At 41.1% G+C, this 24601-nt stretch overlaps 1 protein-coding gene across 9 annotated transcripts in view; it reads left to right on the top strand.

The window, feature by feature from the left end:
- LOC140198002 (LIM domain only protein 7-like) overlaps positions 1-24601 on the top strand; it is a 229220-nt gene that overhangs the window by 70580 nt on the left and 134039 nt on the right. For all 9 annotated transcript variants that reach the window (XM_072258777.1, XM_072258775.1, XM_072258780.1 and 6 more), the window contains exon 4: positions 1052-1121. In XM_072258777.1, the coding sequence (XP_072114878.1) occupies positions 1052-1121 (70 nt within the window). The remainder of the gene's footprint in view (positions 1-1051; positions 1122-24601) is intronic.

The following is a 24601-nucleotide window of genomic DNA, read 5'->3' as shown; positions in this document are numbered from 1 at the left end:
GTTAATGAGAGAGTTCAGAGGAGAATAGCCAGTCTGCTTCAAGATGACAAGACAACTGTAACTTGAGTAACCACGTGTTACAACAGTGGTGTGCAGAAGAGCATCTCTGAATGCGCAACATGTTGAACCTTAAAGTGGATGGGCTACAACAGTTGGGGATAACATCAGGTTCTACTCCTGTACTTAATAAAGTTACCACTGAATGTTTGGTGGTTTAGCCGACAAAATCAAATCTCCAAGCAGAAGTTCTTTGCCTGGAATCAAATTTGCTTTCAATCCCATACAAGTAATTTTATCTGTCCAGCACCTCATTAGAAAGAAGGAAAATGAACATGTGCACTGAATACCCCTGGCTGACAGGGCTTCAGATCCGCTGCTGGGAAGTGAGAGTAGGTTGGTGAGTTACGTCAATGAGCACAGAAACAATGGACAAAAGTGTCTTGCTATGTAATAAATATCCTATGATTTTAAACATTGATGAAACATTTGAATTCTGAACAACATTTTAATTCCAATTCCCATGCCAACACGTTGGTCTATGGCCTCTTGTGCCAAGATAAGGCCTCCCTCAGGGTGGAGGAGCAATACTTTATGTTCCGTCTAGGTAGCCTCCAACCTGATGGCATGAATATCGATTTCTCCTTCTGGTAAACAAATTCCCCTCCACCCCCTCTTCCTCTGTTCCCCAGTCTGACCTTTACCTCTCCTGACTGGCCTATTATTATCCCTTTGTTCCCTCCTCCTTCCCTTTCTCCTATGGTCCACTCCCCTCTCCGATCAAATTCCTTCCTCTCCAGCCCTTGACCTTTCCCCACCCACCTGGCTTCACCTATCACCTTCCAGCTAGCCTCCTTCCCATTCCCCACATTTTTATTCAGGTGTCATCCCTCTTCTCAGTCCTGAAGAAGGATCTTGGCCTGAAATGGGAACTGTTTATTGATGTCCATAGATGCTGCCTGATCTGCCGAGTTCCTTCAGCATTTTGTGTGTTGCTTTTATTTACTACATCTGTGCGATAATTTAGTATAACTATCTCCTTCTTCCTTTTCAGGCTGGTTAACAAAATAAAGCCTGGTGTCAATAAGAAGATCAACCGCCTGTCTACACCTATAGCTGGTTTGGTAAGTTTGTGTTCGGGGCATTTGAAAGTAAAATCAAGTAGTAGATTTTCTTAAATTTTTTTTACCATTTTCATTTTATTTCACAAGATTAGTAAAGAATAGTGGCATCTTTCTCTTCCCACTCGTATAAGGCAAGTTTATTTGTATAGCACTTTTTTAAACACAAGGCAGTTCAAAGTGATGTAAAAAATCTAACATCAAATTTCAGCCTATATACAAGAGAATAAAATCACACAAAAATTGGATATGATAAATAGAAGTTACAGTGCCGGAGATTCTAATTAAAAGCTACAGCAAAAAAAGAAAATTTTAAGCCTCAATTTAGAAGAGCTTAAAGTTGGGGCAGATCATCTAGAAGGTTATTCCAGATATGCGGAGCATAGTAACTAAAAGCGGCCTCATGTTTAGTTTTGACCCTGGGGACTGTGAGCAGACACACCTCAGATGACCTGAGAGCTCGGGAAGGTTCATAATGCAGCAAGAGATCAGATGTTTTTTGGCCCTAGAACATGCAGTGCTTTATAAGCCAGTGGTAATATTTTAAAGTCAGTCCTCTGGGCAGGAAGCCACTGTAGCAATCTGAGAACTGGAGTGATGAATTCTACTTTCCTGGTTTCAGTGAGGACTCTAGCAGCAGTGTTCTGAATGAGCTGCAGCAGTCTGAGGGATTTTTTTTTACAGAGACCTGTGAAATTGCTATTACAGTAGTCAAGCCTACTAAAAATGCATGGACAAGTTTTTCTAGATCTTCCTGAGACATAAGCCCTTTAACTCTCACTATATTTTTAAGATGGTAGTAGGCTGACTTTGTAATTGTCTTAATGTGGCTGTTTAAGTCAGAGTCCAACATAACACCGAGGTTTCTGGCTTGGTTTGTGGTCTGTAGCATCAGGCAGCATCTATAGGAAGAAGTACAGGCGTCGTTTCGGGCCAAGACCCTTGACACGACTAACTGAATTTCATGACGAAGGGTCTGGGCCCGAAACGTTGACTGTACTTCCTGTAGATGCTGCCTGGCCTGCTGTGTTCCACCAGCATTTTGTGTGTGTTACTGTCTTTTAATCATTCTTTTTTGGCACCAAAAACAATTGATTTCAGTTTTCTTTGTTTCACTGGAGGAAATTTTGGCTCATCCAATCAGTGATTTGTCCAATAGTTTCTTTGGTGATTGTATGGGACCATAGTCACTTGATGACACTTATTTAAATCTGAGTGTCATCCACATAATTAAGATAAGATTTTGTTGCATGATTTGCGCTGGAGGGAGAATATGTTTGTTAAACAGAAGAGACCCTAGTATGGACCGTTGAGGCACTCTGCATATCATTTTTGTTCGGTCAGATATGTAGCTACCAGTCGATACAGAATAGTCCTTCTCCTGTAAATAAATACGTTTTAAGTCACTGTAGGACTCTACCGGAAATTCTCACCCTGTTTTCCAGTCTGTCCAGTAATATGCCGTGGTCAACTGTGTCAAAAGCTGCACTGAGATCCAGTAAAACTAAAATTGAAATTTTATCATCATCATCATGGATTAAGCGATGTCATTTAAAACCTTAACCAGAACAGTCTCAGTGATATGGTGTTGCAGAAATCCAGAAAACATCCATACAGTTGCTTAGTGCCAAAAAGCTTATAAGTTGCTGATAATCAACCTTTTCAATGATTTTACTTAAACATGGTAAGTTTGATATAGGCTTGCAGTTATTAATTACTGAGGCATCTAGTTTTTTTTAAAGAGGCTTAATAACTGCAGTTTTTAGGGCTTTTGGGAAGCAGCCTGATAGAAGAGAAGTGTGGACTATTTTCAGAATGTCTGATGCCATGCAATTAAAAACATTTGTACAAAAGGTTGTAGGCGGAATGTCAAGGGAACAGGAGGAGGACTTCAGGTGTAGCACAATTTCTTTTAAAGTTTCACAGTCAATAGGTTTGAATTGTATCACAACTAAATTAGTTGTGAGTGAGTGAAAGGATGGCATTGACTTCTGACCTGATGCAGAGACACTGACAGCATGTTTACTGAATTTTGTCAGTTAAAAAGAACGCAAGGTTGTTACATGACTTGGTAGATAGAAGTTCAGTTCCTACTGATATAGGAGGATGGGTGAGCCTACCAGCTGTAGCAAATAAGGCATGTGTATTCTTGCTGTTTGTGTTTGTATCTGAGAAGGACTGCCTTGCACATCTCAACTCTAAATTATAGATGCAAAAAGTTTATTTCTAGATATAATGGACCTGAATTTTGTGTTCAGCTTTTCAACACTTCTTTTGGAGTTTAACCAGCGAGGTGTTTCTCCATGGTTCTTTTTTTCTTCCCAGAAACTACCTTTACATTTTTGGGGAGGGGGATTATATCAATGATGTGTGTAACTTTAGAGTTGAGATGGTCTACAAGATCATTGACAGAGGCTGGAGAGAGGGCAGGTGTGGGGAAAAGAGGCTTATGTGAATAATGGTGTTTTCCATGACATGCTGTTTGTTGATTACCCCTGTTTGAGTGCTAGTGGATAGAGACATACTAACCTAAAAGAAAACACAGAAATGATCAGAAAGAGCAACAGTGGTTACCACAACCTGAAGTATAAAGACCTTTGGAAATGAGAAGGTCAGGGGTGTGACCCTTGCTGTGTGTGGGCCCTGTCATGTGCTGTGACAATCTATAGGATGTTGAACAGTTCATTAGCACTACTGCCCTTGGGTTTCTCAACATGAATATTAAAATCACCAACAATGACTACCCACAGTCAATGCGATAGACAGTAGTTCAACAAAGTCATCAAAAAAAAAGGTTGCACAATGTCTTGGTGGCTTGTATAAGTCAGAAGGACAGTGAAAATGTGACAAAGAAGGTGTGGCTAGTGTGGGCTCTGGTATGGGGAATAAAATACTCTAGGCATTTACAGTTGGGTGTAGACATTGTTCTTTGAATTTATCATCACATTTCTAACACTCCCATCTAAACCTTTGTGTTGAATTATCTCTGAGGAATGTGTGGCGGTTTCTCCGCCCAGTTACAAGAGATACCAGCAGTTTGTAACCTTCAACAAAAGAGATTCCTAATTGCAATATTCTAGATTTTGTCTCAATGGTAACAGGTTAGAGCTAAACAAACCAGGAAATGTTATTTTTGTAAGACTGCCTTTGTGCTTTGGAGCCTATAATTATTTTCTTTATTTATGCTAAAATGGCATGCAATATGATTTTAATTTAGTTTTAAAAAATATTTTTTATTTGGCTTGTGCCTTTCTGAACTCTTCACATATCACATCTCTCAGCTTTCACAGCCTCGGGGAACATTCCTAGTCCCTATGGACTGTTCTTTTATTCACTTCCAGAACAGCTACAGTTTGATCAGAGATTTCCTGGTTCTGTCCCATTAAGCTAAATTTCAGGATAAGTTACCATCTTCAGGGGATGATCACTGAAAGAGATGCAGCTTTTATTTGTAATAATAGATTATTTAGGTGTGAACATTAAGATAATTAAGCTAATGTTACTGGAACAAGCATTGACCTCAGCAGTGTGTAAGAATCTGCTGATGAAGTTTAACGTACCTTATCAAATAAGTTCCTGTAACTTTCTTTTATTGTTTTTGGACAGTAAATCCTCCAAACCACAGCGCACATTGCCATAGAAATTATTGGAATGATGTCCAAAATGAAGATCTTCATCCCTGATATTACTCGTGCAGAATCAGAACATTAAACAAGTCCTAATATTTTTAGCTGTCTTTGGGTGTGAAACGTTAGCCGGAGTGCTAGGGAATTGAAATTTCCCTGCTTGAGGCACCCAGCGTCAATCAAGCCCTTTCTTGTCAGGTGTTGATGCAGAATTGTGATGTGAGGGCATTTTCTGCAAAGGTAGACTTCAATTTTGACCAAAAGTACTCTCTTATGTACCTGATCCATTTCTTCATTCCCTTGAAGGCAAACTATTGGAACAATGGTTTGAAACTGTTGTATAGCTTTTTAATATGTTGTTGGTGGGGTGGGCACCTACCTGAAACAAATAGAAACATAACATGAAGATCCCAGGCTGTTTATTTCTGCTTGTGGAAACATGGTATAAAGTTGCAGTGCAGTGACGAATGCTGTTCATGTCACTAAACTCATCTTTGTGGCTTCTGTGCAATGCTGCGGACATGGTTCCACTTCTGCCTGCACTATGTCATCCTAGGATATAGCGTAAAAGTGTTGCAAGAGTGCGATGTGAATGTTGATATCAATTTTAACAAATCCACCACCAACACCAGTGGAAAAGGTGACCTGGCCTTCGTTCCTGATGCTTATTTTCATCCATCCTGTGATGACCATTCTACATCTGTCTACGATAGGGCTGCACGTTAGCGTAGTGGTTAGCACAACACTTTACAGTATCAGCGCCCCAGGTTCGATTTCTGCTCCTGCCTGTAAGGAGTTTGTATGCTTTCCATGTGACCTCGTGGGATTCTGCTGGGTGCTGTGCTTTCCTCCCACAGTCCAAAGGCACACAGCTGGGTAGGTTAATTGGTCATTGTAGATTAGGCTGGAATTAAATTGGGGTTTGCTGAGTGACACAGCTCCAAGGGCCAGAAGGGCCTATTCTGTGCTGTATCTCTGTAAATAGGTAGCAGGACTAAACAGTGCAACAATACTAAAACAGGATTTCAAAAAGTTTCCTGCAGTGACCGTCATGTGGATTGAAATGAAATAGATTAAATCTCATGGTCAAAATGTTTGAACACTTTGAACATCTTAATTCACTGATTAGCCTTGCACCTTGTTTTCTTCTGCTGTTTTACAAAGCAATTGTGGAGGAAGAAATTGGTGCAGTCACCAAGAGTGGAAAGTAGAGGAAACTGGTCTATATTAGCTTTACTTGAGTGATTGCAGTTTGGAGTATAGGCACTTGATCCAGTTGATTTTTTTTTGGCTTTGAGAATGAAGTTCTAGCCTTAACTCAGTAAATGAAGCAGTCATGTAAAAAGGAATTTCATTGTTTCCCTTTGCAGGGTATTGAAGTCAATGTTTTAAGTATGGCATTAAAGGGTGAGTTATCACAGCAGTAAAATCAATTCAGGAAATAATTGTGTCATGTCTGGATCTGGAGGTTTGTGAAGACTAAAGCAGGAGAATATAATGGTTTAGCATCTCCTTCCTGTGTTCGGCTGCACTATCCTGGACACGGTCCACCACCTTCTCTCCCTGCCCACCTGTACCAAGCCCAGAGGATGAGATGAGCTTAATCTCCTCATCCTAAAGGTGGGTAGTGAGGGAGAACAGGCTTCAACAGGCAAGTTGGCCATGTGTGGTGTATCTGGGGTCAGGTTTTCTGCTCTCCTCCCCAGTGATGACCTTTAACAGACCACTACCAAAGAATTTGTAAACCATGGTTGGGGATATTTAAAAAAAAAATTCATATATGTATGAATAATTTTAACATTAAAATTATTTAAAATATTGAGTTTAGTGAAAAGTACATTTAAAAACCAATGCTAATTGAAGAGAATTGTGTGCAATTATAGTCATCCCACTGTGGGGAAGGTGTGGAGATTTTGGATAGGATGCTGCCTAGATTAGAGGATATGAGCTTTTAAGGAGAGTTTGGGCAAATGGGTTGCTTTTCCTTGAAGTGTTGGAGGCTGAGTGGAGACCAGAAAGGACGTTTAAATGATTACAAGAGGCATTGATAGGGCAGACAAAATCTTTTACACAGAGTAGAAATGTCAAAATAGTGCATGTAAGGTGAGGAGAGTAAAGTTTAAAGATGTGGGGCAGAGAGTGGTAGGTGCTTGGAGTTTTGTTACCAGGGATGGTTAATGGTGGAAGCGGATACCAAAGTGTCTTGTAAGAGCCTCTTCGAGGGACTGATCAGTAGGTAGGAAATGAGGGTTGTGGTTCATGTGGACTTGGTTTAACTCAGCATCGTGTTCGGTGCAGACCTTGTGGGCTCATGGGCCTGTCCCCGTCCTGTACGGTTCTATATTCTTTATTTATCGAGGTACAGTGTAGAATAGGCCATTCTGGCCCTTCAAGCCGCACTGCCCAACAACCCTCAGTTTATCCCTATCCTAAGCACGGGACAGTTTACAGTAACCAATTAACCTACCAACCGGTACGTCTTTGGACTCTGGGAAGAAACGGGAGTACCCAGAGCAAACCCACGCAGTCACAAGGAAAATGTACAGACAGCGGCGGGAATTGAACCCGGGTCGCTGGTACTGTAAAGCGTTGTGCTAACTACTACGCTACTGTGCTGTCCCAATATTAATCAAGAACATAAAATCATGAAAGCAAATAGGAAAAGTACTTAGCGACACTTGCATTTTTTTCTGGTGATGACCCCATTCAATGCTTTGTTGCAAGACTTGATGGCGAGCCTGTGTTCTGGCAGCCAAGCCAATCATCAGATTTGTTGGGTGGAAATATGAGAGTAGGAATTCTGAGACGTACTGAGCTGCAAATGGCTGATGGTTGGTGACTCTCTTGGAAATCAGAAGGTGATCTGGAACCTCGCTACATCTCAACCAAAGTGGGAATGAATTTATAATTCTGGTGCAAGTGGTATAAGATTGTGTGGTTGCAACATCAGTAGCTTGCAGAAAGGTTACCGTAGATGTACTTAAAGATTAGCTTTATTTGTCACATTTACATTGAAACATAGAGTGAAACGCATTGTGTCAAATCAGATCAGCGAGGATTGCGCTGAGGAGACCGTGAGTGTTACCATGCCTCTGGTGCCAACACAGCATGCCCGCAACCCGCGTGTCTTTGGAATGTGGAAGGGAACTGGGACACCCAGAAGAAACCCACGTGGTCACGGGGAGAATGTACAAACTCTTTACACAGAGTGGCCAGAATTGAACCCTGATCTTATAACTGGTGCTGCAATAGTGTCAGGCTGACTACTACACCACCATGTTGCCCACTTTACCTGCCTTGAGTGTGTTCTTAAAAAAAAAGCTTGCCTTTGTTTGACCCCTTTTGAACAGCTTTTAATCCACAACTGTTGAATGCCAGGAAATCATTACAAATCTTAATGTTCATAAAATTGTAAGAATATTGTCAAAACTACCATTTGTAACCTTGCCGTTGGCTGGTTAGTTTTCACATTTCCTACATTACAGTAGTGCCATTGCTGTTTTTTTTAAAAAAAGTACTTCATCTCCTACGTTCGACACCGAGATACCCTAATGTTGTTAAAGGCTGTATGTAAATAAAAATCTTTGTTGGCGATGACCATGATTGTTGAAACATTTGTTCAGTGCCTGAAATTTCTATGTGCATGAAATTTTCCTACATTTGACATTTAATTTTCTTTTGAATGGATACAAAGCAATCTTTTTTTTAAAGTTTGAAGTTTGCTAGTGTGATTTGCAAACATTCAAGTTCCCTTGACATTCTTGACAAAAGCTTGTTTCACTTCTAGTAACTTGAGTTTTGGGGTCATGGCTCTGCCTCGGTAATAAAACACCTTGTGGTTACACAACACTGCTTTGAGGAGCATTATCACTCGACCTGCCCCAGGAAATCCTCTGGTGAACAAGAGCTGTAGAGATCTATCACTTCCATCTCAGTCTTTGCTGATGCAACTTTCTCACCTTTTGAGATATGATTGCTCACATTACCCAAACAGAGCCCCTTGAACTTGACAAATTCTGTCCATTTTACCAATTTTTTGGTATATTTATCGGTCTTGCACAGAAATTTTCAGAGTTTAGAGGAATTTGTTTTTCTTTTGAATAAAATGTGTTTGTTTTTGAGTTCATTTTCCATACCTCCTTTGATGTTACCTGCTTCCCCAAAGAATTCTTCTCTAGATTATTGTATTGTAACCTCTGACAACTCCTGCAGGTAATGCTGGAAGCCCTCCAGCGGGTCAGCAGAAATAGTACTTCTGTCCTGTTCAAGTTCTTCTTAAACTTTTCATCATGTGCTGGTGCTGCTATTTTCAGAAGTACCAAACTTTCTTTTGCCCTTGTTATTAGTTTCAATTGTGTTCTCACTTTCTCATCATTTGCATCTTGACTTCTCCCTTGGCATTGTGATGGAATTGGGTTCGCAGTCCGCAAAGCCCTAAACTCGGAAGGAGATTTTAAGCCCTATTGGATACAGGTACCCTCGCTATAGGGAAGGTATACTGTATCAAACTACACTGCAAAGACTAACTTACTTCCTGTCTGGTCTCTGTGGCAAGGTCTATCTACCAATACCAACTACTTGAGTGGTGATATGTCGTTGACAAACACAGTTAATTTACTTTTAATGTTACACATTTAAATTTAGACAAATGGTTCTTCGCACAAATTTAGAACTCAGAGGATTTCTGATTTATGAAAGATTTCCAAAAGATTTGTGATTTACAAGGGATTTCTGAACACAGGCACACTCTTTACAAACTGAAAGAATATATCAATGAGTGCTGACGGGTGAGTTGTCTGTCGCAGAAACTGAAGGTTGAAGAATGAGTGCTAGGTCTCTTTTCTGTCACCCTGTCTTTGTGATTCTCCTTGCCATTCTTAACAATCTCAACTATTTATACTGTTTTGCTACTAGTTGACATTATGTTCATGTGATGATTTTCAGATACATTTGCTGGGACAAAGTAATTCACACAGATGGTCTAAAAGCTTCTGGGGACAGAGATCCTAGACACCCAAAATTAATGCTATGAGAGCTGTCTCAAAGTACACAAATATTCTAACTACTGATTGATCAACTACACCTGTGACCATGTTTGTTGTGTTAGGTGACAAAATGAATCTGGTCTGCAAACTTCCTTGAACTCAGTCACAATGGTGTAAGTAACTTGGGCAGTATTGTGTGGTTTGATAACCCCATTCTCTTGTGGTGATTACACTTGGGTTTACAAAACTCCAACTTAAATTCAAGGAACAGCATGAATATGTTAAAACACTTAGAAATTAATGTTGGACTCACCAATTTCAGGTAACACATATTTTTGTTCCTGACTCTTTCCACAGATGTTGTTCTGTAGCATCATTAACGTACTTTAAAATTTAAAGTCTCCAGCTGCTGTGTTTTTAAAAGTAATTATTACTTTGGCAAAGCTGGTCTGTCACATACTTCTCTCTTCTTTCCACTGCTCCTTTTTTTTTTGCAGCTTAAAACACATGCGTATTTGCTTTTTTGCTTCCGTTCTGATGAAGGATTCTTGACCTGAAATATTGATTCTATTTCTCTCCTGCCTGAGTCGAGTGCTTCCAGTCTTTTATGCTTTTGCTTCTGATTTTGTTTGAGTTTTGTGCTGCTCCCCTGTTGAACCTCATTTGAACCACCTTTGGGTTTTGCAAATATGAGAAGCAATTAGTCTTAACCATCTTGAAGAGTATGGTGCACCAGTGCAACATAGCAAGCATTAAATTGGAGAACTTTTTCATATTGGAAAATTGCTCATATTATTCAGAGAGCTGAGCAAGAGTAGATCTGTTTATAAAGTTAAACTTTTTTTTGTTAGATCCCTCAAGCTCATTCTTCTTGTCCTCTTTGGTTAAGAAATGGTTTTCAAGAATTGAAGAATGGGAAGAACAAAGAATCTGGAATATTGTGCCTGGAGCAGTGGGAGGAGCAAGTTCAGGAGATACTTTCACAAGGGAATTGTTACAAATCTGTAGGTGGGTGTGTGGTGAATGACAGGGCTGTCAGCAAAGATCTGGGAGGTGGGACCACTTGGATACCTCTTGCAAAGAACTGACACAGATATGTTGGAATGGGTTGAATGTTCTACTCTGACATTGTATGATTCACTAAGCAATCCAGATTCTATCTGTAGTTTGGATTACTTCATTCTGAGGGGAAAAAGCCTTAAGGTATGACAAACTCTGCTGTTGTGTTATTAGTACTAAAGTATCATATGTGGGTAGGTTTGGGCAGAAGATGATGTTTCTATTTGGAAGGCAGTGAATGCTACATGATGGCATTCTGCCCAATACCAAGTAGGATGCTGCTTACTGAAAAGGAGAAGGTCAGATGGCTAAATGACCAAAATAAAAATGATCATACAAGCAGTATGGCTTGATGATAATCTGGCAGCTGCTGAATTTAAAACTCTCTTATAACGCTACTGCATCATTTACTGGAAATGAAAGCAAGGTGCTAGAAATAATCTGAAAGTGTTTCAACACTTCAGGAGATCAAATGTTGTTTCATATTTTGGATCAAGGCTTTTCTCTATCTCTTGATTTAATCCCACATTCTACAGCCAGCACTAAATGTTCCAGTCTGCAGTATAATGGTGATAAATAACCATATTGCATTCAGGAATTCAAGAATAAATTGTTAACCTCACTTATGGCAATAAACGGGTCATTAATCTACTAAGGTGTTTTCTTGTGTATCTTGTATACTTCATGTTTAATGAATTCAGAAAAGATCCACACTTCACACAGACTTAAAAAGAATCTTGACAGGTCAATAGGGAGGTGAATGTAATAACTTCATGCAGTTGAAATGTGATACATTTTGGAAGGATCAAGTGAGTATTTATAAATGTCTCAATTCTAGCACTGCTCTGAGAAGCTCAACACTATCCAAGCCAAAGGAGCCCACCCAAGTGGCATCTTATCTACTAGCCAAGAGCGTTCATTCCCTTCACCCCTAGTGCACAGAGGCTGCTGTATGCATCGTGTGTAAAATATATAGAGTTACTTGCATAGGCAACTGCAGTGGTATTTCCCAGGACCACATCCTCTGCTACCATGAAGGTGGTGTTACTATGGGAATTGCCAATTCCAGATATTGTGGCTTCCAGGGTAAACGGTAGCATGGCAAAAATCATCGCAATTCTTCTTTCTCTCCTCCCCGCAAAGTTCTGGAACGCATTACCCAGCAGCTAGGTACTGGCAGCTTCTGTAAAATTTATTATCTTCAAGACGGAACCTTGGTGCCAACTTGCCTAAGGGAATTAGGGATGGGCAGTGAATGCTGGCCTTATCATTGATGCCAAGATTTTAAGAAAATTCAAGACCTACAGGAAACGTCCACGATGATAAAAGTTTGAGAAAGAGATTGACAGAGGAATGTGGCAGAAAATGTTATATTAAACTTCTATTACTGCTGTTCAGCTGAAGTATTACATCAATTTTGGTCCTGGCGAGGGTGTGGAAAGAATTAAATAGAATAGTCCTGGGGTGCGGTGATGAACTCCAGAAAAAAACCAGAGATTGTATTTTGTAGAGCAGAGTTTAGGACCAGATTTGATATCGTTGACATTTATTAAAGTCCAAGACCAAGGGAAACTGTTTCTATTGGTAGAATATCTAAGAACCTGGAGAAGATAAAGTATTTGATGAAAGAACCAGGGGGGAGATATGGTGAAAATCTTCACATGAGGAACAGATTCTGTCTGGAATTCAGGCTTGCAAGAGTGAAAGAACTGTTTTAAGCATGAAATTTAATTGCTCAAATGTGATTTTGAAAGGGAACTGTATGGATAACTGAGGGAGAATGACTTAAATGCTGCTGAATGGTACTGACTAGATTATTGCAAAGAACTGATAGAACCTGGTTGGGATAAGTGGCCTACTGTCACTTCATGATGATTCCCTGATTTTACTTGCACAATACTACAGGATGATTCAGAACTACATTTTGTGAATGGGTGGAATTTTAATTAAGCCTAATTAGTTTTTATTTTGCTAATCAAGCATGCTGCTCATATTTTTGACTTTAAGAAGCTTGGCCTTTAATCATTAACTTCAACAGGCAGAATTTAAGATTCTGGAAGGGAAAAAAACAACAGGAGGTGATGTTCATCGGGCTTTGGGCTAAAGAAATAAAGTTTGGTCATGTACAGCAGTAGGTAAGCCGAGAGGAGCGAACAATAAAATTTTATTGAGGTATCAGTAGATTAACTGAACCTGAAAAGTGCTTGACAAAAGATTCCAATTAAACCTCACAGTAAATGGCAAACAGTTTAAAAGAAGAAGTCCAAAAGACTTAATATTTCAGAATCGGTTTTATTATCACTGATATGTGTCATGAAAGTTGTTTTGTGGCAGCAGTACAGTGCAATGCATAAAAGACTAAGTTACAATAACGTAGAAAAAAAATAAATTGTGCAAAAAGAGCAAATTAGTGAGGTAAACACGAGGAATTCTGCAGATGCTGGAAATTCAAGTAACACACATCAAAGTTGCTGGTGAACGCAGCAGGCCAGGCAGCATCTCTAGGAAGAGGTACAGTCGACGTTTCGGGCCGAGACCCTTCGTCAGGACTAACTGAAGGAAGAATTAGTAAGAGATTTGAAAGTGGGAGGGGGAGGGGGAGATCCAAAATGATAGGAGAAGACAGGAGGGGGAGGGATGGAGCCAAGAGCTGGACAGGTGATTGGCAAAAGGGATATGAGAGGATCATGGGACAGGAGGCCCAGGGAGAAGGAAAAGGGGGAGGGGGGGAGAAAGCAGGATCTCCCAGTGGCCACACATTTTAATTCCACATCCCATTCCCATTCTGATATGTCTATCCACGGCCTCCTCTACTGTAAAGATGAAGCCACACTCAGGTTGGAGGAACAACACCTTATATTCCGTCTGGGTAGCCTCCAACCTGATGGCATAAACATTGACTTCTCAAACTTCCGCTAATGCCCCACCTTCCCCTCGTACCCCATCCTTTTTATATACACACATTCTTTTTCTCTCTCTCCTTTTTCTCCCTCTGTCCCTCTCACTATACCCCTTGCCTATCCTCTGGGTTCTCTCTCCCCCGCACCCCCCCCTTCTCTCTGGGCCTCCTGTCCCATGATCCTGTCATATCTCCTTTGCCAATCAACTGTCCAGCTCTTGGCTCCATCCCTCCCCCCTCCTGTCTTCTCCTCAAATTAGTGAGGTGGTGTTCATGGTGGTAAAGGGGCAGAAACTCTGAAATGTTGAGTGTACATCTTTAGATGCCTGTGTCTCATCTCTGAGGTGATGGCTCAGTAAAGTGACAGTCATCATTAAGGTCCTCCACCAACCAAGCCATGTCCTCTTCCTGCTGGTATGAGTCTTCTCTTGCCTGAAGGTAGCTGTGATGTGATGGGATAACCTAGATGCTGGGGATGTTGGGTGATTAAAGTTGCCTTCTTGAAATTGTCCCTCCTGTGAACAGAACTTGTAAGGATAGAACTCAATACTTACAGGGCTTAACAAGCTGGGAGCACAGCTACGTATAGAGGAGTGAGTAATTTTAGGTTTGATCAGAAAACTGACATTTCAGGAAGACAGTTATCTTGGATTATTGTGGAACAGGAGAAGGCTACAGAGAAAATAACAGAAAATGCTGTTCAAACATTAATTTTACTGGCTAAGTAGTGCCACAAAAGCAATCTCTCTCTCAATGTCATTGAAGGAGCTGGTTATTGACTTCAGGGCGGGAAAACCAGAGGTCCCTGAGCCAGTCCACATTAGGAGATCAGAGATGGGAGAGGGTCAGCAGCTTTAGAGTCCTGGGTGTTATCATTTCAGAGGATCTGTTGTGGGCTCAGCATACAAGTGCAATTACAAAGAAAACATGACAGCGCTTCTACTTCCGTAGAAGTTTGTGAAGGTTCGGCTTGACATCTAATACCTTGACAAACATCTGTGTACTTATAATTAATTTTTTTCTTGTATTTATACTTTGTCTTTTGCACATTGGTTGTTTGTCCGTCCTGTTGGATGTGGTCTGTCTTTAATTCTATTATGATTTTTTGGATTTTCTGAGTACGCTGCAAAAGAAAAATCTCGGGGTTGTATATGGTGACATATATGTACTTCGATAATAAATTTACTTTGAACTTTGATTTTCTTTACTACAGGGAAAACAAGTTGGTGAGATCTGAAACCTTCCATGAGAATGTTAAAACCTTAGCAAGGAATGTGGTATTATTTTTCAAGATTTAAATTACAAAAGAACGAACAGGGTTTCTTTCCTTTGAAATCAGAAACTTGAGGGATGTTTTGTGCAAATGTTCAGGATATAAAGAGCTGCTGGAGAGAGCTATTAGTATTGGATGGAGAAATTGTGCTTAAGAAACACAAAGTCTAAAACTTGGAGTTTAAACTTTTTTTGCACAGAAAACACTGCAGTTCATTTTCCCCTGATAGTTTGGGACCCTAACTCCACTGCAGTGCTGTGTTTGATAAACTTTTGTTGACCAAAATTAGTAAGACACGTGAGGCAAAGGAGGAGACTTGGAGTTATATCGCTGATCTTGCTGAACAGTGATACAGGAAAGAGGTTAAGTGGTCTCCATCTATTCCTTCATTGCTTATAGCACTTGGAGGAGAAGTCAATCTAATCCCATCTTTTTTTAATGTAATTTTGAAAATGACCTAACTTGGAAGCTGGAAAAACCAAAAACACCTTGTGTGACTTGACAGGTTACTGCTGTCAGAACTTGAGATTCAAATCCACGCACTGCTGGATTGTGCTCGATCCAGTTTGCTGCCCGGACTCATCCCATGGTTAGATCCTACAGCTGCTCTTGCCCCATTATATTAGGGGCCTCTGAGCCACAGACCATCTCACGAGGTTGAACCCAAAGCCCTACCTCAAGCTCCTTAATAATGGCTTTTCACATCTTGTTTTCAAAAGCATTCCCACTGTTTCTAAGTGGCTTTTTTAGGGATTTTCTGTGTCCTGGATTGCCAATACAATCAGATTAATTTATTGCCGTTTACACCAGGATGCAATCAAATTCCACGCTTGCATGAAGCTCACAGAGCAAATAGGCATACAGTACATGGTCCCAATAAATACAAGGATAAATATTGTACTTTATCACTCTGGCGATGCAGTTAGATTACTTTGTTATTCTGGTATACTGAACTTTATTTGTTGGGGTACTGACTAATAGAGCAAAACCAACTTTATTAAGAATATTCCAGTCTGTACCTAGAGGTACCATGGGCACTTCTGGGCATCACGTGATGGGAAGGATGTGATTATGGTGCTGAAGAGAGTCATCAGGATGTTGAATCTCTGTAGTTATGTGCAAAGTTTGCTCATTTAGTTATGAGCAGGAATCGCAGAGGCTAGAACTGTTCTCTCTTGATTGGAGGAACTTGAGAAGGAATTGATCAGCGCCCCTATGACCCAGGCGGGTTGCCAGATCTGAAGCCATGTAATCAGAATCAGATTTATTGACACCGCCATTTGCTGTGAAATTTGTTAACTTTACAGCAGCAGCAACACAATTAAATTTGTGATAAATATAGAGGGGAAAAAACTTGAGTTACATTAGGTATGTACAGTGGCATGCAGAAGTTTGGGCACCCCTGGTCAAAATTTCTGTTACTGTGAATAGTTAAGTGAGTAGAAGATGAACTGATCTCCAAAAGTCATAAAATTAAAGATGAAACATTCTTTTCAACATTTTAAGCAAGATTAGTGTATTATTTTTTTCTTGTACAATTTTAGAGTGGGAGGGGGGAAGGGAAAGCACCATGCAAATGTTTGGGCACCCCAAGAGATTTGCTCTCGGTTAACTTTTACCAAGGTCTCAGACCTAATTAGCTTGTTAGGGCTGTGGCTTGTTCACAGTTATCATTAGGAAAGGCCAGGTGACGCAAATTTCAAAGCTTTATAAATACCCTGACTCCTCAAACCTTGTCCCAACAACCAGCAGCCATGGGCTCCTCTAAGCAGCTGCCTAGCACTCTGAAAATTAAAATAAATGCAGGAGAAGGCTAAAAGAAGATAGCAAAGCATTTTCAGGTAGCCGTTTCCTCAGTTCGTAATGTAATTAAGAAACGGCAGTTATCAGGTATGGTGGAGGTCAAGTTGAGGTCCGGAAGACGAAGAAAACTTTCCGAGAGAACTGCTCGTAGGATTGCTAGAAAAGCAAATCAAAACCCCAGTTTGACTACAAAAGACCTGCAGGAAGACTTAGCAGACTCTGGAGTGGTGGTGCACTGTTCTACTGTGCAGCAACACCTGCACAAATATGACCTTCATGGAAGAGTCATCAGAAGAAAACCTTTCCTGCATCCTCACCACAAAATTCAGCGTCAGAAGTTTGCAAAGGAACATCTAAACAAGCCTGATGCATTTTGGAAACAAGTCCTGTGTACTGATGAAGTTAAAATAGTACTTTGTGGCCGCAGTGAGCAAAGGTATGTTTGGAGAAAAAGAGAGTGCAGAATTTCATGAAATGAATACCCCTCCAACTGTTAAGCACAGGAGTGGATCGATCATGCTTTGGGCTTGTGTTGCAGCCAGTGGCACGGGGAACATTTCACTGGTAGAGGGAAGAATGAATTCAATTAAATGCAAGCAGATTCTGGAAGCAAACATCACACCATCTGTTTTTTTTTAAAAAAAAGCTGAAGATGAAAAGAGGATGGCTTTTACAACAGGGTAATGATCCTAAACACACCTCAAATACCAGAAAGGACTACCTCAAGAGGTGCAAGCTGAAGGTTTTGCCATGGCCCTCACAGTCCCCTGACCCTAAATGTCATCGAAAATCTGTGGATAGACCTCAAAAGAGCAGTGCATGCAAGATGGCCCAAGAATCTCACAGAACCAGAAGCCTTTTGCAAGGAAGAATGGGCAAAAATCCCCCAAACAAGAATTGAAAGACTCTGAGCTGGCTACAGAAAGCGTTTACAAACTGTGATACTTGCCAAAGGGGCGGGGGGGGGGGTGTTACTACCCAAAGTTTTGCTTCGGGCCCTTTTCCTTTTTAGTTATTTTGAAACTGTAAAAGATGGAAATAAAAACTAATCTTAAGATATTGAAGAAATGTGTCATCTTTAACTTTGCCTTTTGGAAATCAGGTCAGCTTTTACTCGCTTAGCTGTTCATAGTAACAGAAATTTTGACCAGAGGTGCCCAAACTTGTGCATGCCACTGTATATGTCTATATAATACTGCAAAATAACACATTTTTAAAAAATAGTGAGGTAGTGTTCATGGGTTCAATGTCCATTTAGAAAATAGAAGGTAGAGAGGAAGAAGCTGATCCTGAATCACTGTGCACCTACAGACTTCTGTACCTCCTTCCTGATGGTAACAGTGTGAAGAGGGCATGTCCCAGGTGGTGGGGATCTTTAAATGATGGCACTGCTTTTTTTTTAACACAAGTTTCTGCAACTTAATTTGATCTTGTGAAGTAGCACCCTCCTCGCCCATGTAGACAGTGATGCAGCCATTCAAAATGCTCTCCACGGTACATTTGTAGAAGTTTGAATGTTTTAGTTAACAAACCAGATCTCCTCAAACTCCTAATAGAATATAGCTGCTGCCTTGCCTCCTTTATAGCTGTGTTTAATGTTGCAATATATTTTAAATTTGGAAAATGGGACATTAAAATGTGTAAATAGTTGGGTTTGAATACTTTTTCAGAGCACTCTACTTCATATTGGCTTCCCTATTTTGTTAAGCCAGTTTTATCTTTGCTTTTGATACTTTTCACCTTCTGAATTTTATATTCATTTGGCTCTTTCACTAATTTGGCCTCAGCCCAAAGCTAGTCAAAATGATTCTAAAGTACAATCTTCTAATATTGACATAACCAGCAATTAAAATTGTGCATCAAAGTTTAACTTCTATTGATGCTGGTTTTAAAGATTCAACGATGACGTTGCCTCTGAGCACACTCAAACCTTGGTTGATCTCAGAATAGTTAAGGTTATGTCTTCAGATCAGATTAGTTACTGTCATAAACACCAGGGTGCAATAAAATTCCTTACTCATGGTGAAAACAGAGATTGTAATGAATTGAACAATAAATAAAGATTATCATTTGCATCCTCAAAATATTGCAAGTGCATCTGTCAGATCATTTTTGTTTGCATTGTATTTACTGTTGGTGCATTGCTCTTATCATTGCTGCATCTTTAGCCCCTCTTCCCATCCTTAAGGCTCAATTTTGTGTGTGTGTGTGTCTCCCCCAGTATGTAAAATTGAGTGCACAAATAAGGAAGTGGCCCACCCTGGACATGGACACCAATCTGGAAATGTGCTCCCAGCTGCCTGTGCCATAAGGCAGCAGGTGCTACTGTCTGTACTGCTTTGAAAATGTGGCTCCATTGAAGTGAATGAAATTGGATTTTTGAGGGCGGTTAACAAAGCACAACTGTTAGTATTTAGCTCTACCCCCTCCCCCAGGGAAATTTCACTTTTTGTTCAAGGAGTTTGTGTTTGGCTGGGGGGCGTGGGGGGTGTTGTTTCCAGATATGGCATGGAAGGTTGAAACGCAAATGAACTCCTAGGATGATGAGCACCACACATAAAAGTTGCTGGTGAACGCAGCAGGCCAGGCAGCATCTCTAGGAAGAGGTACAGTCGACGTTTCAGGCCGAGACCTTTCGTCAGGACTAACTGAAGGAAGAGTGAGTAAGGGATTTGAAAGTGGGAGGGGGAGGGGGAGATCCAAAATGATAGGAGAAGACAGGAGGGGGAGGGATGGAGCCAAGAGCTGGACAGGTGATTGGCAAAAGGGATACGAGAGGATCATGTCAATGTTCATGCTATCAGGTTGGAGGCTATCCAGGCGGAATATGTGTTGTTTCTCCAACCTGAGTGTGGCTTCATCTTTACAGCATGAACATTGACTTCTCAAACTTCCGCAAATGCCCCACCTCCTCCTCATACCCCATCCGTTATTTGTTTATATACACACATTCTTTCCCCCTCTCTCTCCCTTTTTCTCCCTCTGTCCCTCTGACTGTACCCCTTGCCCATCCTCTGGGTCCCCCCCCCCCCACTGTCTTTCTTCCCGGACCTCCTGTCCCATGATCCTCTCATATCCCTTTTGCCAATCACCTGTCCAGCTCTTGGCTCCATCCCTCCCCCTCCTGTCTTCTCCTATCATTTTGGATCTCCCCCTCCCCCTCCCACTTCCAAATCTCTTACTAGCTCTTCCTTCAGTTAGTCCTGACGAAGGGTCTTGGCCCGAAACGTCGACTGTACCTCTTCCTAGAGATGCTGCCTGGCTTGCTGCGTTCACCAGCAACTTTGATGTGTGTTGCTTGAATTTCCAGCATCTGCAGAATTCCTTGTGTTTGCGTCCTGGGATGATGAGGTTCAGCTGGATGCCCTGAGTGACGGGAAGTGGATACTAATGTCTTTTCTGTGTGGTAGAGGGAGTACAAAGAAGGTTCACCAGATTGATTCCTGGGATGGCAGGACTTTCATATGATGAAAGACTGGATCGACTAGACTTATACTCGTTGGAATGTAGAAGATTGAGGGGGGATCTTATTGAAACGTATAAAATTCTAAAGGGATTGGACAGGCTAGAAGCAGGAAGATTGTTCCTGATGTTGGGGAAGTCCAGAACGAGGGGTCACAGTTTGAGGATAAAGGGGAAGCCTTTTAGGACCGAGATGAGGAAAAACTTCTTCGCACAGAGTAGTGAATCTGTGGAATTCTGTGCCACAGGAAACAGTTGAGGCCAGTTCATTGGCTATATTTAAGAGGGAGTTAGATATGGCCCTTGTGGCTAAAGGGATCAGGGGGTATGGAGAGAGGGCAGGTACAGGGATCAGCCATGATCATACTGAATGGCGGTGCTGGCTCAAAGGGCCGAATGGTCTACTCCTGCACCTATTTTCTATGTTTCTATGTATATGCTGGCTGGTCCCACTGAATAGCTCCATCCCTTCCCTCCACTACATTATACTGGCCATCTCCCCTCTTTCCCTCGTTCCAGATGAAGGGTCCCAATCTGAAAAGTTGACTCTCCATTTCTCAGCAGTGATGGTGCTTGATCTGTTTGCACTTTTTTGTGTAGTCCCATTGTCGTGTCTGATTATCTGGCTTTATTCTGTCCATATAATTTAGAAATGCATGTTGAAGGAAATCCCAGAATTGAATAAATTGGGTTTTCTAATTCTCCATTGTGATTTTAATTGCAAAGCAGCAGGCTATCTTTTTAAAAATGCGGTCTTTGGTTTGTCGTTCAGAATTTTTTTATGGTCATGGATTAATCTGGAATGACAGAACTGGTGATTACATTGGTGGAAAATGAAACGTAGCTAATATGATTATTGCAAGTTTGGTGCTGCTGACAGTTTACCATGAGTCACAAGCACGGGATTCTGCAGATGCTGGAAGTTTTTGGAAACACACACAACATACATATGCTCTGTGTGTGTGTGTGTGTGGTTTACTATTGGTTGCAGTCACTAAGTAGAAAGAGGAGGTGCACTTGCTCATTCACTTTTTTGCCACAGCTGTGCTGATGCTCTGGGGTGTGCTGCAGCTGCTATATATCATGAAACAGTGGCATTGGTACATATTCAGACTAGAGCATTAATTCTAGTTGTCTTGTCTATGGTGTTCACGCTGTGTGTGATGCGTATGGTGTGGCTCTGCATACAGTCACCGTTCTCTGTGTGGTGATGGTAACAGGGCTGTCAGTCCTGGTGTCATTAGTACTGCATTGTCTTGACAATGGATGTTTATTTAATTAATCTGCACATTTACAGATTTCACTATTGTGAATATTGGGGCTTTCCCCAGCTTTGCTTAATAACTGGTCCATGATACCCAGGAAAAAGGAAACAACAAACTTTGGACTTTGCCTGCAGTTTATTTGAGGGGGTTGCATCTACTTTCAATGGAAAAAGTAAAATTGAGGTGTGTTGGTTCTGTATTCATTTTAATTGAAATCAGCTGTTTTAACTGGTATGTATTTGTCTCATTATTTCTGGTAGTTCTGAGATTTGATGCTTCAAAGTGTCATTTTTGGCAGGCTGATCAAGAGCAGCAGTAGGCCAGGCAGCCTTTAAAACTCATTGATAGTTTGCGGCTGACCTGATCAGTGCCCTCACTTTTACTCTCCTGAACCCAAGTTAACCTTTCACCACCTTGCTTATCAAGAATTAATCCATGCTTACCTTAAAATTCAAGGACTGTTCTTCCCTCACCCTTTGAGGACAAAGTTCCAAAAACTCCACAGCCTCGGAGTTACCTGATTTCTATCTTAAGTGGGAGATGTGTTTCCTATAAACAGTGATTTCTTCCACAGAGGAAGTTCTCTCCACATCCATCTCGTCATGACACCTCATGTTTTGATCAGGTGGCCCCTCTCTTCTAAACTGCTGCCCACTAAAACCAACCTTCCAACATCCTTCAAAGGACAACTCGCCCCTTCCACGTATCAGTCTCCATAAAGCTTCCCTGAACTGCCTCCAACACATAAATATCTTTCCTTGCATGATAGTATCAATAAAAAACTACAAAACTACATAAAAACTACTTGAACTACAGGGGGACCAATATCCTTTCAGGGTGGTTTGTTAGTGCTATTGGGGAGGCTTTAAACTAGATTTGCAGGGGGATTATGACGTTATAGCAATTAGTGAAACTTGGCTACAGGAGGGGCAGGACTGGCAGCTTAATATTCCAGGGTTCCGATGTTTCAGATGTGATCGAGGCAGAGGAATGAAAGGTGTAGGGGTAGCATTGCTTGTTAGGGAAAATATTACAGCAGTGCTCAGGCAGGACAGATTAGAGGGCTTGTCTACTGAGTCTTTATGGGTGGAGCTGAGAAACAGGAAAGGTATGACCACATTAGTGGGATTGTATTACAGACCACCCAATAGTCAACGAGAATTGGAAGAGCAAATCTGCAGAGAGATAGCAGGCAACTGCAGGAAACATAAAGTTGTGGTGGTAGGGGATTTTAATTTTCCATATATTGATTGGGTCTCCCATACTGTTGGGGGTCTAGATGGTTTGGAGTTTGTAAAATGTGTTCAGGAAAGTTTTCTAAATCAATATATAGAGGGACCAACTAGAGGGGATGCAATATTGGATCTCCTGTTAGGAAATGAGTTAGGACAAGTGACAGAAGTCTGTGTCGGGGAGCACTTTGGTTCCAATGATCATAACACCATTAGTTTCAACTTGATCATGGACAAGGATAGATCTGGTCCTAGGGTTGAGGTTCTTAACTGGAAGAAGGCCAAATTTGAAGAAATGAGAAAGGATCTAAAAAGCATGGATTGGGACAGGTTGTTCTCTGGCAAGGATGTGATTGGTAGGTGGGAAACCTTCAAAGGAGAGATTTTGAGAGTGCAGAATTTGTATGTTCCTGTCAGGATTAAAGGCAAAGTGAATAGGAATAAGGAACCTTGGTTCTCAAGGGATATTGCAACTCTGATAAAGAAGAAGAGCGAGTTGTATGACATGTATAGGAAGTAGGGAGTAAATAAGGTGCTTGAGGAGTATAAGAAGTGCAAGAAAATACTTAAGAAAGAAATCAGGAGGGCTAAAAGAAGACATGAGGTTGCCTTGGCGGTCAAAGTGAAGGATAATCCAAAGAGCTTTTACAGATATATTAAGAGCAAAAGGGTTGTAAGGGATAAAATTGGTCCTCTTGAAGATCAGAGTGGTCAGCTATGTGCGGAACCAAAGGAAATGGGGGAGATCTTAAATAGGTTTTTTGCGTCTGTATTTACTAAGGAAACTGGCATGAAGTCTATGGAATTAAGGGAAACAAGTAGTGAGATCATGGAAACAGTACAGATCAAAAAGGAGGAGGTCCTTGCTGTCTTGAGGAAAATTAAAGTGGATAAATCCCCGGGACCTGACGGGGTGTTCCCTCGGACCTTGAAGGAGACTAGTGTTGAAATTGCAGGGGGCCTGGCAGAAATATTTAAAATGTCACTGTCTACAGGTGAGGTGCCGGAGTATTGGAGAGTGGCTCATGTTGTTCCGTTGTTTAAAAAAGGATCAAAAAGTAATCTGGGAAATTATAGGCCAGTAAGTTTAACGTTGGTAGTAGGTAAGTTATTGGAAGGAGTACTAAGAGACAGAATCTACAAGCATTTGGATAGACAGGGACTTATTAGGGAGAGTCAACATGGCTTTGTGCGTGGTAGGTCATGTTTGACCAATCTATTGGAGTTTTTCGAGCAGGTTACCAGGAAGGTGGATGAAGGGAAGGCAGTGGATATTGTCTACATGGACTTCAGTAAGGCCTTTGACAAGGTCCCGCATGGGAGGTTAGTTAGGAAAATTCATTTGCTAGGTATACATGGAGAGGTGGTAAATTGGATCAGACATTGGCTCAATGGAAGAAGCCAAAGAGTGGTAGTAGAGAATTGCTTCTCCGAGTGGAGGCCTGTGACTAGTGGTGTGCCACAGGGATCAGTGCTGGGTCCATTGTTATTTGTCATCTATATCAATGATCTGGATGATAATGTGGTAAATTGGATCAGCAAATTTGCTGATGATACAAAGATTGGAGGTGTAGTAGACAGTGAGGAAGGTTTTCAGAGCCTGCAGAGGGACTTGGACCAGCTGGAAAAATGGGTTGAAAAATGGCAGATGGAGTTTAATACAGACAAGTGTGAGGTATTGCATGTTGGAAGGACAAACCAAGGTAGAACATGCAGGGTTAATGCTAAGGCACTGAGGAGTGCAGTGGAACAGAGGGATCTGGGAATACAGATACAAAATTCCCTAAAAGTGACGTCATAGGTAGATAGGGTCGTAAAGAGAGCTTTTGGAACATTGGCCTTTATTAATCAAAGTATTGAGTATAAGAGCTGGAATGTT

Source organism: Mobula birostris, chromosome 5, assembly GCF_030028105.1.
Source record: "Mobula birostris isolate sMobBir1 chromosome 5, sMobBir1.hap1, whole genome shotgun sequence".
Taxonomy (NCBI): domain Eukaryota; kingdom Metazoa; phylum Chordata; class Chondrichthyes; order Myliobatiformes; family Myliobatidae; genus Mobula; species Mobula birostris.
This window is presented reverse-complemented; position numbering and strand designations above follow the sequence as displayed.